The following is a 13,751-nucleotide window of genomic DNA, read 5'->3' as shown; positions in this document are numbered from 1 at the left end:
GGCTCGCGGGGCTCCCCCCTCCCCACCGGCATCAGGCCGCTCACCTCTGTTTTTTTTCACCTCCCCAGGGTACTCCCGGACCAATCGGAGTCCCAGGCCCAGCGGGACCAAAGGGTGAGAGGGTGAGTGCTCAGTGGCCGGAGAGCCCACACACCAGGAGGGGTCCAGCGCCTCGGCCCAGCCACAGATCCTTGGCCCCAAACTCTCCTTAGACCAGCAAGCACCTCATCCGTGGCCTCGCCCAGAGACCCTCACAGCAGCCTGTGGGGGAGCCGGCCGGCCTGGGGGTTGCTCACTTTATCGCTGTGAGTGGACAGACAGACAGCTTCCTGTGCCCGGCTCCTGGTCACCTGGCATCAGTCACAGGCTCCATCTGGCCAGGCCCCGGGTGCTGCTGGGAGCAGACACACCTAAGCCTTGTGATGATATAGGGAGACAGCATGGAATGGAGTGCCCGGTAGTGTAAGAAAATCCTGGGCAACATCAAGAAGTCAGGAGGCCGGGGCGTTAGGCCAGCTCCCACAGTCACTGTCTCCCGTGGAGCGGGCGCGTGTGCCGTGCTGCTGGGGGGCTTGGCGCAGGGGAGGAGGAGGGCTGCCCTTCCTGTCCGCATCCACTCTTCCCGGCCAGGCCCCGGTTTCTGCACATTTGTAGGGGGAGATCACCGGAGGGCTACGGGGTGCTAGACTGTGCGGGGCTTCCGTGGAGAGTCTGCCCCAGGGGAGGCTCCGGCCCCCTCGATCCCGACCACACATCGCTGAGGGTGCGGAGGGTGGGAGCTTCTGAAGAGCCTCACAGGCGTCCCTCCCTGAGATCATAGCCACTTTGGGGACCAGGATGGCTGCTCTCAGGGCTGACAGTCGTGGCCTCAAAGAAGAAATCAAAGCTCTCTTTCTCTCTTCCCCCCTTCCCTGTCCATGCTGGTTTCCTGCTCCCCTCGGCTTCTGCTTGAGGCCAGCTAATAGTACCTTCAGGGCACTGTCCAGTCTTTCCAGAGGGCCTTGGGGGATGGGCTTTGCTGGAGGGAGGGTGAGGGGGCCTCCAAGCCCCCCGCGTGGTGTCATCCACACCAGTCACACCCTCTGCCGAGCCCTTGCTTCGTAGAGGGCTCTTTGAAGGCACCAGAGAGATTTCCCGGGTTTCCTACAAAAACAGAAAACGGTGGGCGGAAGGTTGTTACCACATCAGGGAGGGCTCATGGGTTTCTTTCTCCTGTTTCAGGGCAGCAAAGGCGACCTGGGGATGACAGGACCAACAGGAGCGGCTGGGCTTCCTGTAAGTGTCATGCTTTCTCTCCACCTATCCCTACCCCTAGCAAAAGCCCTGCCCGGGCAGGAGCCCCAGAGCCTGAGCAAACATCCAGAGCCAAGGAGGATGCTGATTTCCATGACAGAGGAAGCTGCCAACAGCCGGGCAGGTGGAACTGCCCTGCTGGGCACCGCTCAAGGCAGACCCGGGGACACGTGGCCCCTGGGGGGTACCAGATCCTCAGCCACGTGGACCATCTGACCGGATGCCTCTGTGTTCGATGCAGCGGGCGGGGATCTCACAGAGGAACGTGCCGCGGCACCTGCCGTCGAAGAGGGGCAGAAGCAAAGCCAGATCATTGCAATGCAAGAAGGAGATATTTCGTGACCGGGAAGCCTTCCCAAGAGACTGCCTTCCCCGGCTTCAGCAGATTTCCTGCTGTGTTGTTATAAAGGTGGACGGCCTGAGAGAGCCAGGACCTCTGTTTCCCTCCCACTTGAAGGCTGTGTATCTGTTCGCCAGCTCCGTGCTTGGCTGCCCAAGCGGCTTTGCTGCGGCCAACCCGGCCAGGCTTTGCCTTGTGCGGCACCCCTAGCTGAGCTCACGGGGAACAGCCTGTGCCTTGAACAGGGGATATGAGCAGCTTTGGGGCCACTTTTCTAGCAAGAGCCTGGAGGGAGAGCCATGCAAACACCTCTTCTGCCGGGAGAGTTCTCTGCGCCCAGACCGTGTCCTCTGCACCTGCCACCTGTTGGCAGGACTGAGCTAGAAGAACAGGGCGGCAGGCCAGGGCCTCGGCTGCGGAGCGAGAAAACCAGAACCGTGTTCTTGGCTTCACCCATAACTCATTATGTGTCTTGAGGTCAAGTCCCTTTGTCCCCCCTTCCGTAAAATGGGGATAATTAAGCCGGTCTCTGATGAATTAGGCATCAGTGAAGACCTTTCTGAGCCTGGAAGGAAGGCTCATCCTTTCTTTTCTCACGAACGTGTCTTCATTTCTGTGATTTCTTGCAGGGTTTACATGGACCACCTGGGGACAAAGGAAACCGGGTGAGTCTGAGCCCTTGCACTTTGGCTCTGGTTACTAATGTCTTCATGACGTGGTGGAATGATCAATTGGGGATTCCTGACCTAACATTGGCAAATTCAGTTCTTCCTGGTAAATCGACCTAAATTAAAAGGCTCTCTAGTGAGGAGCTTACTCTGTAGCATTCAGGCAGCATGGGGCCCAATCTTGAAATGGAAGCATGGGTTTTTTCCATGGCAAGGGGAGACTGAATCCCATGGTGGCCATCAGACTAGCATTGCCATCCAGCAACGGGAGCCACGTGCCACTCTCTGCAGCGCCCTGCTAATGGACCCCTCGATGGTATTTTTAGACCCACCATTGCCTGGTTGCAGCCTTCTGAGACTTCATTTCTCCAGGCATCCCAGGCCGCTGGTGAGAGAGAAATAAATTCCAGTTCCAAGCACAAGCACACAACTGTTGTAAGCAGCCAGCCCTTTAAAAACTGATCACAGCCATTATTTCTCTTGGAAAGAGTCCGCAGGACCATGAAGTGAATGGCACCTTCCGAGGTCCTTTGCTGTCCTTTGGTTTCTGCCATCATCACCAGCACACAGCTGTTGACCATCCCCTGCACCCACAGCCCTGGGGTAGGATGTGACACACACCACATATCGGACACAGGCCACATCTGGGCCCGGCAGGGACCATTTAACTGCCTCTGACCCAGAGATGAGCTGTGGGTCCGTTCACAGAATGTCTCATCTGCTGCTTCATTGCAGAGGTCCCCAGAGTGTGACCCACAGCGCCTAGAGGCCCCAGCACATCTTCCGGTGGGTCATGTTGTCCAAGGGTCTTGGAGGAGAGAACGAGTGGGAGGACAGATGGAGAGACAGGCCAGAACCACGACAAAATATCCCGAGCTCACACAGACGGTTGGAGGCAGAACAGGTGGCTCCTAGACCCCAGGTCCTCCAGCTGATCTTCGAACACTGATAACTGTGTTCGTGAATAGAAAATGCCAGAATCCATATGCTTATATCCTGCACCAATTCCAGGTCTTTACGTTGAAGATGTTTATTGTGCTCTTTGATAGCCCTCAATTCTGCTTCCTGGAAGCTGGTCGAAAGTAACTCAATTTGTTCCATATGTTTTATAAAGAAGAGAAGCAGGCAGAGTGACCGTGGAAGACCAAGTCTAGAAACCACTGGAATCATCAGACCTACTTGCAGAAATGTTCTGGCTGGGAAGCCCCCCTTCCTTCCTGTGCCATCAAAGGATGTAGGCCACTAAAAAAAAGAAAAAAGAAAAATTGATCATTCCACCTCTTGGCTGGCATACTAATAATCTTTCTAATTTATTTCTAAAGTGTTCTGGCTGTCTTTATCGTATTCAGTTAATACTTTTAAACCATTTCTTAGACTTTTTCAGTTGGCTTGCGGCAGTGGGCCATTCAAAGGCTGCACAAGCAGCGATGACCGCGTTGTCCTGGAGATGGAGGCAGGGCAGGCGGAAGCCCTCATCGCAGGTGGAGGGGCGGCGGGCGGCCGTGATGCAAAGCTCTGGGGTGGTTGAATGAGCCAGTGAGGTCCCCAGGAATCAGTGGGAGAACATTTCTCCTCCACTTCTCCTTCCTAAGGCTTTACAAACCTTCCCCTACCCCACTTGTCAATTAGCAACACGTCGCTTAGTAAAAGTCAAGTCCAGAAAACCGTCAGGTTGCACGAACCCGCTTTCCCGCAACTTTCCCGTAAACCGTAAAGAACAATCGACTTCTTCCAAAGAGCAGGTTTGCAAGTCAAGGAACAGCTTGTGTCCTCCATTCGAGAGCTCTGACCCCCAGGATGCCAGAATGTCCTGGAGGCGTGCCCCCTGCATCTCGCCTCCTCAAACAGACCTCTTTATACCACTGGCCCTAACAGACCTCTTGGGGGGAGATGTGAGGGCTCCGTAATAAAGCCTTCAAAACAAACAAGTTCTAAGCAGAGTCAGCGCTTTGCCACGGACGGTTCTTTCTCCCGAGGCCTGGAAGCTCAGAATAGTGACGCTTTGATGAAGGGAAAAGGCCAGAGGGGCTTCGACGACATTCTAGTTAGAAGCCTCGCTGTTGCTCGTGTAGGCGAAGCTGCAGGAGTTCGAGTCCCGGCCCCTGCCGGGTGTGAGAAGGGGGCTGCTCGAGGCCGCTCTCACACTTCACCGCACGTCACGCCTGGGCCCGTGGAGAGGCCCTGGCCGGTGTGCCGCAAGCCCTTTGCTCCGTCTTACAGTGAACGGGGACATCGTCTTAAAACTATGCTTCTCTGTGTCCCACCAGGCAATGGTCTTGGTGCCTCTTTCCCATTCCTGAAAGGGAGAAGGTCCTTGTAGTAGCACGCAAGGCCCCGAGCCCAAAACAGGCCGTTTTCTAAGGGGACACACATGACCATGTAAAGAATGTCCTGTCCTTGTCACAGGGGACACTCTTCCCGGCCTCTAACAGCCCCGGGAATTTGGCCCAGGAACCACGTTTAGGATGAAAGAGTTCATCACAAGATAAAGGGTGCCCCAGGGGTGCCTGGAACTCTTGATCTCAGCTCAGGTCTCCATCTCAGGGTCGTGAGTTCAAGCCCCACATGGAGCCCACTTAAAAAAAGGGGGGGGACAAAAAAAGATAAAGGACAACATGAATTTGGCATTTGGCATCAGGAAAATCGGGTGAAACGGTGGGGCTCCCTGCAAGCCAGCCAGCTGGAGGGTCTGCGTGCGTGCCGGGAGGCTGCAGTCGTTCTGCGACACGCCCCACCTGGGTGTGTGTGCGTGCTGTGCGTGCGCGTGCCGTGTGTGTAAGCGGCCAGCTCTGCCAGGCCCCCTTTGCCTCCTTGCCTCTCCACCCTCCGTTATGTCTTTTGGCCTAGGCCGGACTCTTCCTTCCTTCTCTCCTTCCATACTCCTCCCTGCAGACGCGCTCACCCCATCGCCGGACCCCATCCCCTCATCTTTCCCCTCCACTCTCCCAGCTTCAACGCAGTTCCTCCAAAATCAAGTTCTGTATCTGTATTTTTTAAAGACCTCCGCTGCTTGACTTGTCTTTGCCCTCTGCCCACCTAGAATCCCCTCTTTGCCAGGCCTCTTTTGTGTCACTCTGGGGGTGGGAGGCAGGGAGGATGAAGGTACGGCTCGCACTCTAGAACCTTCGAAGGACACCCACTTTAAGGCCATCTCCTGGGCCCTCAGGACATGGCTCCCCACGGTGCAAGCTACGCACCCTGAAAGTCAGGACCACCGCGGCCGACCCTCTGTTGCCCGCAGGGAGATCATCCGGGACCTGGAACCCCACCCCCACCAGCTCCTCGGGAGCTTTGCCCACCCTCTGGACGTAGGCAGCTGCGTTCACTTTTACCCCGGCCCGACCTGAGGAGAAAGAGGCACCACGTTGCTGGGAAAGTTTACCCCGGGGCTTCCCCACCAAACAGCTAGCGGTTTTGCTGGTCCACGGCTCGGGGACTCTTCCTGCCGTCATGTTCTCGTTGGTGGCCTAGCTCAGAGCCAATGCGATGGCACGTGTCCTCTTGAAGACCTCATTTTCCAAGGAAGCGTTTGCACCTTAGAAAACTCACTCAGAACAGTAAACTGGAGATTACAAGGAACTTCTAGAATCAAGAAAGTTGAGGCGTTTCCAAAGATTCAGAGAAACATAAAAAAGCATTCTTGTCCTTGGCCCCCCTCTCAGGAACCGTGCAACCTTCCACTGCAGGAACACGGTGGGTGTGCCGGGCCACACCGCCAGCAGCCGGCTTGGCTCCAGTCCGGGTTCACAGGAAGTAATCGTCGCCACTGTCATCATGACAAAGCAGCTATCATTACTGAGCACGGACTCAATGCCACTATTAAATGGCACTATTAAATGTGCACAAAGACATCACAACAAAGTTATAAGGCAGGTGTAATTATCCACGTTGCACAGGTGAAGAAAAATAAGGCTCAGAGAGGTTGAGTAACTTCCCAAAGACACACTGCTGGTCACAGGCAGGACCTGCTCTGGCTCTAAGCCTTTCTTCTGATCCCTGTGCTGCCCGCCTCCAAGGCCTCGTCCACCTCGGGGAGCACTGTGGAAGCCCCCCAACATGAGACAGCCAGCCTTCTGTAGTGGAGAACTGTTTCCAAGGAGACTCCCCACGGGCACACTTGGCCCCTTTAAAAGGAGACCCAACATAGGACAATCCAAGCTCAAATTCATTGCGGAGAATTCCCCATAGCCTTTCTTGAAATGGAGAGTGACCCTGACACATACAAAAGGGGGTTCAATGTAAAAAGATGATGCTTACTGAAGTTTTTCAGAAACAAGTGAGTTCCTTGAGCCAACTTGTCTATACACAAATCAGCTGCCTCTGATTCAGACCAGAGGCCAGAGCCACACATACGATAGGAGGACCTAGCCGAGAGCCAGGGGCCACCCAGGAGCCCTGGACACACATGTACACACGTGTGCTTGTACGCTCACGCACAAGCACACACTCGCACATGCATGCACGTGTATACACATGCCCAACACACACTCATACACCCGTATGTGCAGACATTCACACACACGTGCACACACACACACACACACACACCAGGACTCTAAATCAATCATTTTGCCCCCTAACAGAGTATCAAAGGGATGCCAACCAACTGGGACCAAGGTTGTCAGGTCAAAGTCTTTCCAAAATGGACCCTCCGGAGAAGGAAGTAGGCCCCGCTGTTCATCCCAGGCCCGCTCTGGGCTCAGAATTAGCAAGACTGGCCCCCGAGTAGCTTCTACCTGCCTTTCCCTCCGCCTCCAGCTCTGAGCCTTCCTGCTCCCCACCCCCGGGCCTCAGTTTCTTCCCCTGCTCCCCTGCCCACTGGCTTTAGCCAAGGTTTCCAGTGTCTAGAGGGGTGGGGATGAGCGCTGACCTCAAATCTCATTGGGAAGAATATCCTAATTAAGCCAGCCTATTTTCCCTCTTCCATTTTTTTTTTTTCTTTTTCTGTTTCTAACCTTAACACATGAATGATCCTGAAGTTTTGATGTTATTTTTTTCTCTCGGACTAAACCATTATTTACAGGGGGAGAGGGGGAAGAAAGGCTCTAGAGGGCCTAAAGGGGATAAGGGAGACCAAGGAGCGCCTGGATTAGATGCCCCCTGCCCATTGGTATGTCTTCATTTATCACTTGTCATTGTTCTGGTTTTTTCCTTGAGGTTTGCAAGTTGGAAGCCAAGAAGGCAAATAAGCTAAGCTGATGAGGGAGCGTCTACGCTGATGCTACCCAATCTATCCGTGCACTTGGCCGGGGGGTTCCGCCTGCTGTGGGGCGTGCCCTCACACCACAGCTGCACGTCATTCTGGCGACAGCCCTTCCCTGTGAAGAGGCAGAGCACTTGATGTGTGGAGACAAGAACCCCCTCCCCGAGGAAAGGGATTTCGGAGCAGGCCTCGGCTCCCCACTCCAGGATAGATTTGGAAGCCGGTGGAGCATTTGCGAGCCACACATTTGCCTTCTTCGTTTCGTGGCCGCCTCTGTGGCCAGCAGCTCAAGCTGTTGGAATCCCCTGTCAGGATGCAGGACACCCGGGTCTGTGTCTCCCTCGGGCCATCTAGGCCCCAGACGGGGTAGAACAAGGCCAGAAAGGGGCTCGTAATATACAGCCTCCCAGCGCCCACCAGCCATGCAACTAAAACAGCAGACCAGAATCAGTGGACAGACCCCCCCAAGAAGCACCCTCAAACAAGGTCATGACTTGTGGCACGTTAGCCGGGCTTCTCAAGGGCCTTCACAATCCTTTTGAAGGTTCCGAAAACTATACTACGCTAAATTTGAAATTCATTGGTGTTTATTCCAAGTGAGGCTTTAAACAGAGAGGGGGCCGGTTGGACACGTTCCACAGCTCAGCTCTCGCGGAGCCCAGGAGAGCACTGAAGTGGAATCTGGAAAGTGGGAATCAGCTGGGATTGGCGCTCTACTTGTAGCTTCCTCGAGGGTCCTGCATCCTGGCCGGGGAGGGACCTGGGCCTCTCCACTCCACCGTCGGAGCTGGCCCACCTTGACCTAAATAATCATCGTGGTTGGTTTTGTGAACAGGGACACCGAGGTTTTAAAGGAGAGAAAGGGGAGCCGGGGTTACCAGGGCTGGACGGACTGGATGCCCCATGCCCATTGGTATGGCCTCACCCTCCCCTGCCTGCATGGCCGACTCGGGCTTCCCCACGTGTGTGGTTCTCGCCTGCATGCCTCTCCGGCCGCCCCCCGACACACACGCCTCTTGCCCCTTCTCTCTCCCCGCCCTGGCTGGTCCCCAGGGGCTCCCGCCATGCCCCCTCGAGCATGCAGTTTGCCAGGATGCTTTCTTGGCTTCTTCCCGAAGCTGCTTCCAAAGCACCTGCCCTTAATGTGAGCCGTCCCACCGCCCCCCAAGCCAGCTCTGGCTGCACCTGATTCTCCTTTCACAGCAGCTTCTAGCCCTCCTGCCCCCAGAAAGAAAGCTAGGGAAGTGGATTCTCTGGACAGGTTCTCAGCAACCGTGACTTCCTTCGCACACTGCAGTTGGTTGGGCAAGCATCCCCGAGCTCCTGGCAAAAGACTTAAATGAGATGCCCGAGCCGGTGCCACACCCCTTCCCGCTCCCCCCATCTCTCGAGGTGGCAGGGGCTGATGATGGCATGCTCACAAACACGGTAGACTGAGAAGTTCTAGAACGGAGGTAGAAGAGGGGGCCACCCTGCCCGTTCTTCCAGGCTGGGTCTGGGGTTGCTGCCCCAGTGATACCACCAGCACCAGGGGATGGTCCAAGATCAGGGTTTTAGATGCTAAAGGGCTCGTCCCTTTTGCTCAAACCCTGGAAGATACTAGAAGACCATCCCTTGGCTTCCCTTCCTTCCATCTTTAGATGGTTCACCACCAGCAAGTCTGGAAGAGAATGGAAAGGTTGGGAATGTCGTTGAGGAAGAGAAGAGAGGAGACGGGGAGGCACTTAGGAGTCCTCTCCAAGCATGTCCCGGTGGAGTGGCCACAGTGCTGCTCGCGCCAGGCCCAGGTCCCCTCGGGCAGGGACATTCTCGACCCTGCAGCCGTCCAGGGGAACAGAAGATGGTGCCTCATTCCAAGGCAGTTGTCTTACAAGGCTCCTGCTCCCCGAAATGTCCCCCAGGAGGTCTGGAGTTTGCGGAGCTATCTTCATACAAGTCATAGTCAGATGAGGACCCGGGTCCCACATCCTGCCCCAGGATCCCAAGGGAATTATTTTTGAAGAGAAGGGAAAGTCTTGTAAGAAAATGTGCTATGTGGCCCCAAGAGGTGACCACAGAGCCCCGTGAGGAGACTTTTTAGGACCAGTGTACGAAACAAAAGAGTGTAGAGGAGCTTGCTTCCTGTCTCCCCACTGCTGAAACCCCGCCCGGCCTGATGAACCCAAGCATGCAGCCATGGGACCCCCTGGTCCCTCCAGAGCACCTCCATTACTCACCAGCCAGGTCTCCCCTCTGCCACATGCCTTCCATGATCTGAGCACCTTGTGTTCTGCCAGCTGCAGCCCCAGCCCCCTGCTCCTCTCTCCCACGCTCCCTCTGCCTGCCTCGCTCTCCTCCGCACCCCTGCCACCGTCATGGGCCAATGGGAATGCCGCTGTGGCCCGCGGAGGCTCCTCTCCCTTCCAGGGTCCATGTGAAGTGTTGCACCGTGGCGGCTGGGGAAGGGCGGGCTGGGGAAGGGAAGGTCTTCATGAGGCCCTGGAATGTACTACCTCCCCCTGCAGACCCTCCCTGACCCAGAGGGGACAACGAAGGTCATCTTCCTTTGGTCCTTAATGCGAACTATGTTTCTCACCGTTGCTCCTTTCCCCGTCTCCCACACTGTGTTATTGTGGACATGGGGGAAGGGGGAGCTATCTTAGTACAAGATAACTAGACTTCTTCGGCCCTCCGTGTCGGGCCGGCTGCCTGCTGAACGCCAGGTGAGCGGTTTAGGTACCTCTCGTGGTCTGGGGCACAGAGGGCTCCCCTTCAACTGCTTCTGGGCTGACCACTTGCTCCGGTCCCCGAAACCCTGTGTCCAGTCTTGCTGTGCCCTGGAATGTGGATTCTAGAATCTGGGCTGCAATTCTAGTAGACACAGACTGAAAACCAGATCTTTGCCCTGGTTCAGCCCCACCCTCCCCACATTGTCTCATGGAACTTCCAGATTCCCCAAAGGGTATGCCAGAGAGGCGGGGGCACCGGGGCCCGAGGAGACTCAGGTGCTCCTCAGGGGCCTCCATCAAAGGAGACAAACGGTGCACAGTTGATGTCCATCCTCCACTTCACCCCCCCCATTCCCAGCGATGGCTAAGGCTGTGCCAGAGGCCAGCGTCGCCTTGCTGAAGGCACCTCAGAGCCACGTGGTAATACCTGTGAGGCGACTTGCCCCTTTGTGTCCCGTGCTCCTCCTTATTGACTGTCATATGGACCTGCCTAGACGTCCTCCTCCTTCAGCTAAGGAAGAGAGGCAGCTCAGATGGCAGGAGAGCTGGGGACACCGTAGCAGCCATTTCATACAGCCACGCCTCCCCCGGGCTTTACAGAGCAAGAGACAGGCCGCCAAGTGCCGAGAGACTTAGTCATGAGCACCTAGCCCTCAGGACAGCCAGCGCAGAGACCCGCGGGGCTTCAGGCTGTCCTTCATGGGGCACTCAGGTCACCCTGCTGCCTGACCCCACAGGCTAGGGCAGCCCCTCTTGGCTTTGCACTGCAACTACATGGGACCCTAGTCAAGGGGACATCCTCCTGGCTTGCTTCCCAGCCCCTTCCGAGGCTCTGCCCTGCGGCAGAGAAGAGAAATAGACAGGAGGTGGGCTGTACCCAGATCAGCTGCCACAGGGTTGGTGGCCCTTGTCCCCCCATCCCGCTCGCTTGGGGGGCTGTCTCAGAGTCTGAGCCGTCTGCCTTCCTTCCCCACTGCAGGGCGAAGACGGCTTACCGGTCCAGGGCTGTTGGAACAAGGTAAGGCTGCCCGGTGGTTTGCGGTACCTCGGGGCACACGGCCCCCTTCTCAAGTGTGATTACGCACGTGCAATTTCCAGCCTGGGCCTCTCTGCAAATGACGTGGGTCGAGAAGGGAAGGCTCCCAAAGGCAGGGTGCCCGTTAAACATCCCACACGCTGCATGCACTTAGAGAACTTTCTAAAATGCTTTTTCAGGCATCCGCAGACCCCGGAGTCTGGAATTTCCATGAAGCCACACAGCTGACATCTTTATGCTTTGTGTGGTTAATTTCCACAGCACCTTTCCTCCGAGGACTACTAGACCACGTTTTAAAATTAGTTATCAGTAGCTATTCTCACAGTGTTCACACACGGTCATTTAAGCCATTAAGCCACATGATAACATTTATCCAGATGTAGGGAATCTGAGTTGCTTAAACTATACCCTCACATCGCTTCTCCACCTCATCGTGGAGACCGGCCGGGTCACCACTCTCCCCTTTCCGTTGAGCTGAAGCTGCCGGAGCTTCGTGCTTGCACACACGAGTCCTGCAGCCCAGCCCCTCCCGGGGCCCCAGAATTCCTACCAGCAGTGAGTTTCCGTGTGTTCGCCCTTGCATCGCCATCATTAAAGCTGTCTGACACCACAGGGCTGTGCCCCTGCAGCCAGGGGCCCCCAAGCACAGGGCTCCTCGACTTGACAAGGGCCATCGATTTGCTAATCCAGAAGCATTAGTGGGTCCTCGGCAAAGGTAGCCCCTGCCGTGCTGCTCCCCCTCCCTCCACCTTGCTCCCGCTGAGATGTCTCGTGCCCTCACGCCGTGGTCTCCAAGTGTTGGTCTGTCCTCATAAAAGGGCCGGAGAGCCCAGCATGTCCAAGAGTTGGGGCTTAGCTAATCAAGCCCTGTCTCAGTGACAGCGGAGGCCACTTACAATCAGACGAAGAGCTCCTCTGGGCTAAATGCCCAGGCTCTCATTAGTTCACAGGACTGAGTTAAAAGTAGTGAAACCACCAAGACGCCGGGCCCAAGGCGGAGTCCCTACACGGCCAGGTGCCCAAAGCATCCCGGACCAGGGAAAGGGAGAGCTCAGCCTCAAGGGAGAGGCTGCCCCGAGAATCCACCCCTGCAGCCATGCCTCATCCCCTTGGCGTGTTCCCCTAGACCTTTTAAAACCACAGACGCAGGGAAGAGGCGCGTGGAATGAGGTGTTTCCAAGATTTCCTGCTTCACGGTTGCGGCTGATGGTTAGGAGATGGGAGTGGTTGAGCTTAGAGGGGGAAGAACAGCTGCAGGGTCTTGGGGAAGCAGCCCGAGAGCCTCCTGTCTGTTGGTTCAGGCCATAAATTCAGGCTGGGAAGGTGCAGTAATTCATGAACAGCAGGACCTCCAAAGGCCACATGGAGAGCAGGTGCCCTCTAGTGTCCACGAAGGGGGTGACAGGAAGGCGAAAGTGATTTTCTGCTTTGGGGTGCAGACGCACTAGGGCCTTCCACCCAGGGGGCCGTGGTGCCCCTATCCAGAGCTGCCCGCCACTGCAGCCCTCCAAAGAGCACACTGCTTTCCCACAGGGAAGGAGACACCCACAAACCCACCAACACTAACTCTACCTTGTTTTGTGTGTTTTTGTTTTGCAGTGATGCCTCTAACCTGGGATTGGCCTGTGTGTGTGTTTGTACATAGAATATTTATTTTTATACAGTTTTCACTTTTTGAAAATGCCAGAAGTATGATGCATCTTACAGATTATTAAAAAAAAAAAGAAAAACCTACATATTTTGTACAGAAAATGCCAACCTCTTTCCCTTTGTTTACAAGATGTCTTGTGTAAGTCTACGACTCTAATACACGTTTTGTTTGTGAGTATGGGCATATGTTTGCATGATATTCGTGCACACTTATGAAGTATTGACGCTTAATAAATTATTGTGTTCTGGTGCCAAAGGGGGCCGGCCAGCACCGACGTGCTCGCTAGCTTATGTGTGAATTCACGGGGGACGTGGAGGTCAGGGGTGTTTGCCAGCTAGGTGTGTAAGAATATTTTAAACTCTTATGGATTTTCATTATTAAAAAAAATGAAACGTGGCAACTCATGATCCTGATCAATCATTAAATTTAATACATTCTTTCTTGCAAAAGCAGGAAGTCCCAGAAGCAGGGGTCCTCGGAAGTTTAGGGTAACGTATGGAAATGTGAGGGCCAACAGTGAGAGGGAGGGAGGGGTCACTTAAGCAAGGTCCCTTGCATGTCACATATCCCAAGTTCGTTGTGGTGCCATTTGAGCATTTCAAGTTCAAGTTCAGGTCTGCGGAAAGCCCCTGGGTCCCCAGGGATCCAAAGGGCTATTTGTTATTGTTTTTGGTATTGGGGTGATTTTGTGGTTTTCTTCCTTTTGAGCAACAGTCAGCAGTGACAGCCCTTGCTTCTGGTAGCTGTTCACGCGATGCACGTTTGCAAGGCTCCCTCCCCCCTCAGCAGCTGAGGCCATTCCACTGCGACCAAGAACGTTCGAAAACACTCACAGATCTGGGCCAGATTGGC

The 13,751-nt window shown here is 55.2% G+C and overlaps 1 protein-coding gene across 8 annotated transcripts in view; it reads left to right on the top strand.

The window, feature by feature from the left end:
* Positions 1 to 13,291, top strand: part of COL13A1 (collagen type XIII alpha 1 chain) — a 79,970-nt gene extending 66,679 nt beyond the window's left edge. For all 8 annotated transcript variants that reach the window (XM_057308686.1, XM_057308689.1, XM_057308691.1 and 5 more), the window contains 6 exons: positions 69 to 122; positions 1,222 to 1,275; positions 2,263 to 2,298; positions 7,325 to 7,411; positions 11,192 to 11,230; positions 12,848 to 13,291. In XM_057308686.1, coding sequence (XP_057164669.1) covers positions 69 to 122; positions 1,222 to 1,275; positions 2,263 to 2,298; positions 7,325 to 7,411; positions 11,192 to 11,230; positions 12,848 to 12,850 — 273 coding nt within the window. In that variant the 3' untranslated portion in view covers positions 12,851 to 13,291. The remainder of the gene's footprint in view (positions 1 to 68; positions 123 to 1,221; positions 1,276 to 2,262; positions 2,299 to 7,324; positions 7,412 to 11,191; positions 11,231 to 12,847) is intronic.
* Positions 13,292 to 13,751: the final 460 nt, after the last annotated feature.

Source organism: Ursus arctos, unplaced genomic scaffold (genome assembly GCF_023065955.2).
Source record: "Ursus arctos isolate Adak ecotype North America unplaced genomic scaffold, UrsArc2.0 scaffold_7, whole genome shotgun sequence".
In the NCBI taxonomy this organism is placed as follows: Eukaryota; Metazoa; Chordata; class Mammalia; order Carnivora; family Ursidae; genus Ursus; species Ursus arctos.
This window is presented reverse-complemented; position numbering and strand designations above follow the sequence as displayed.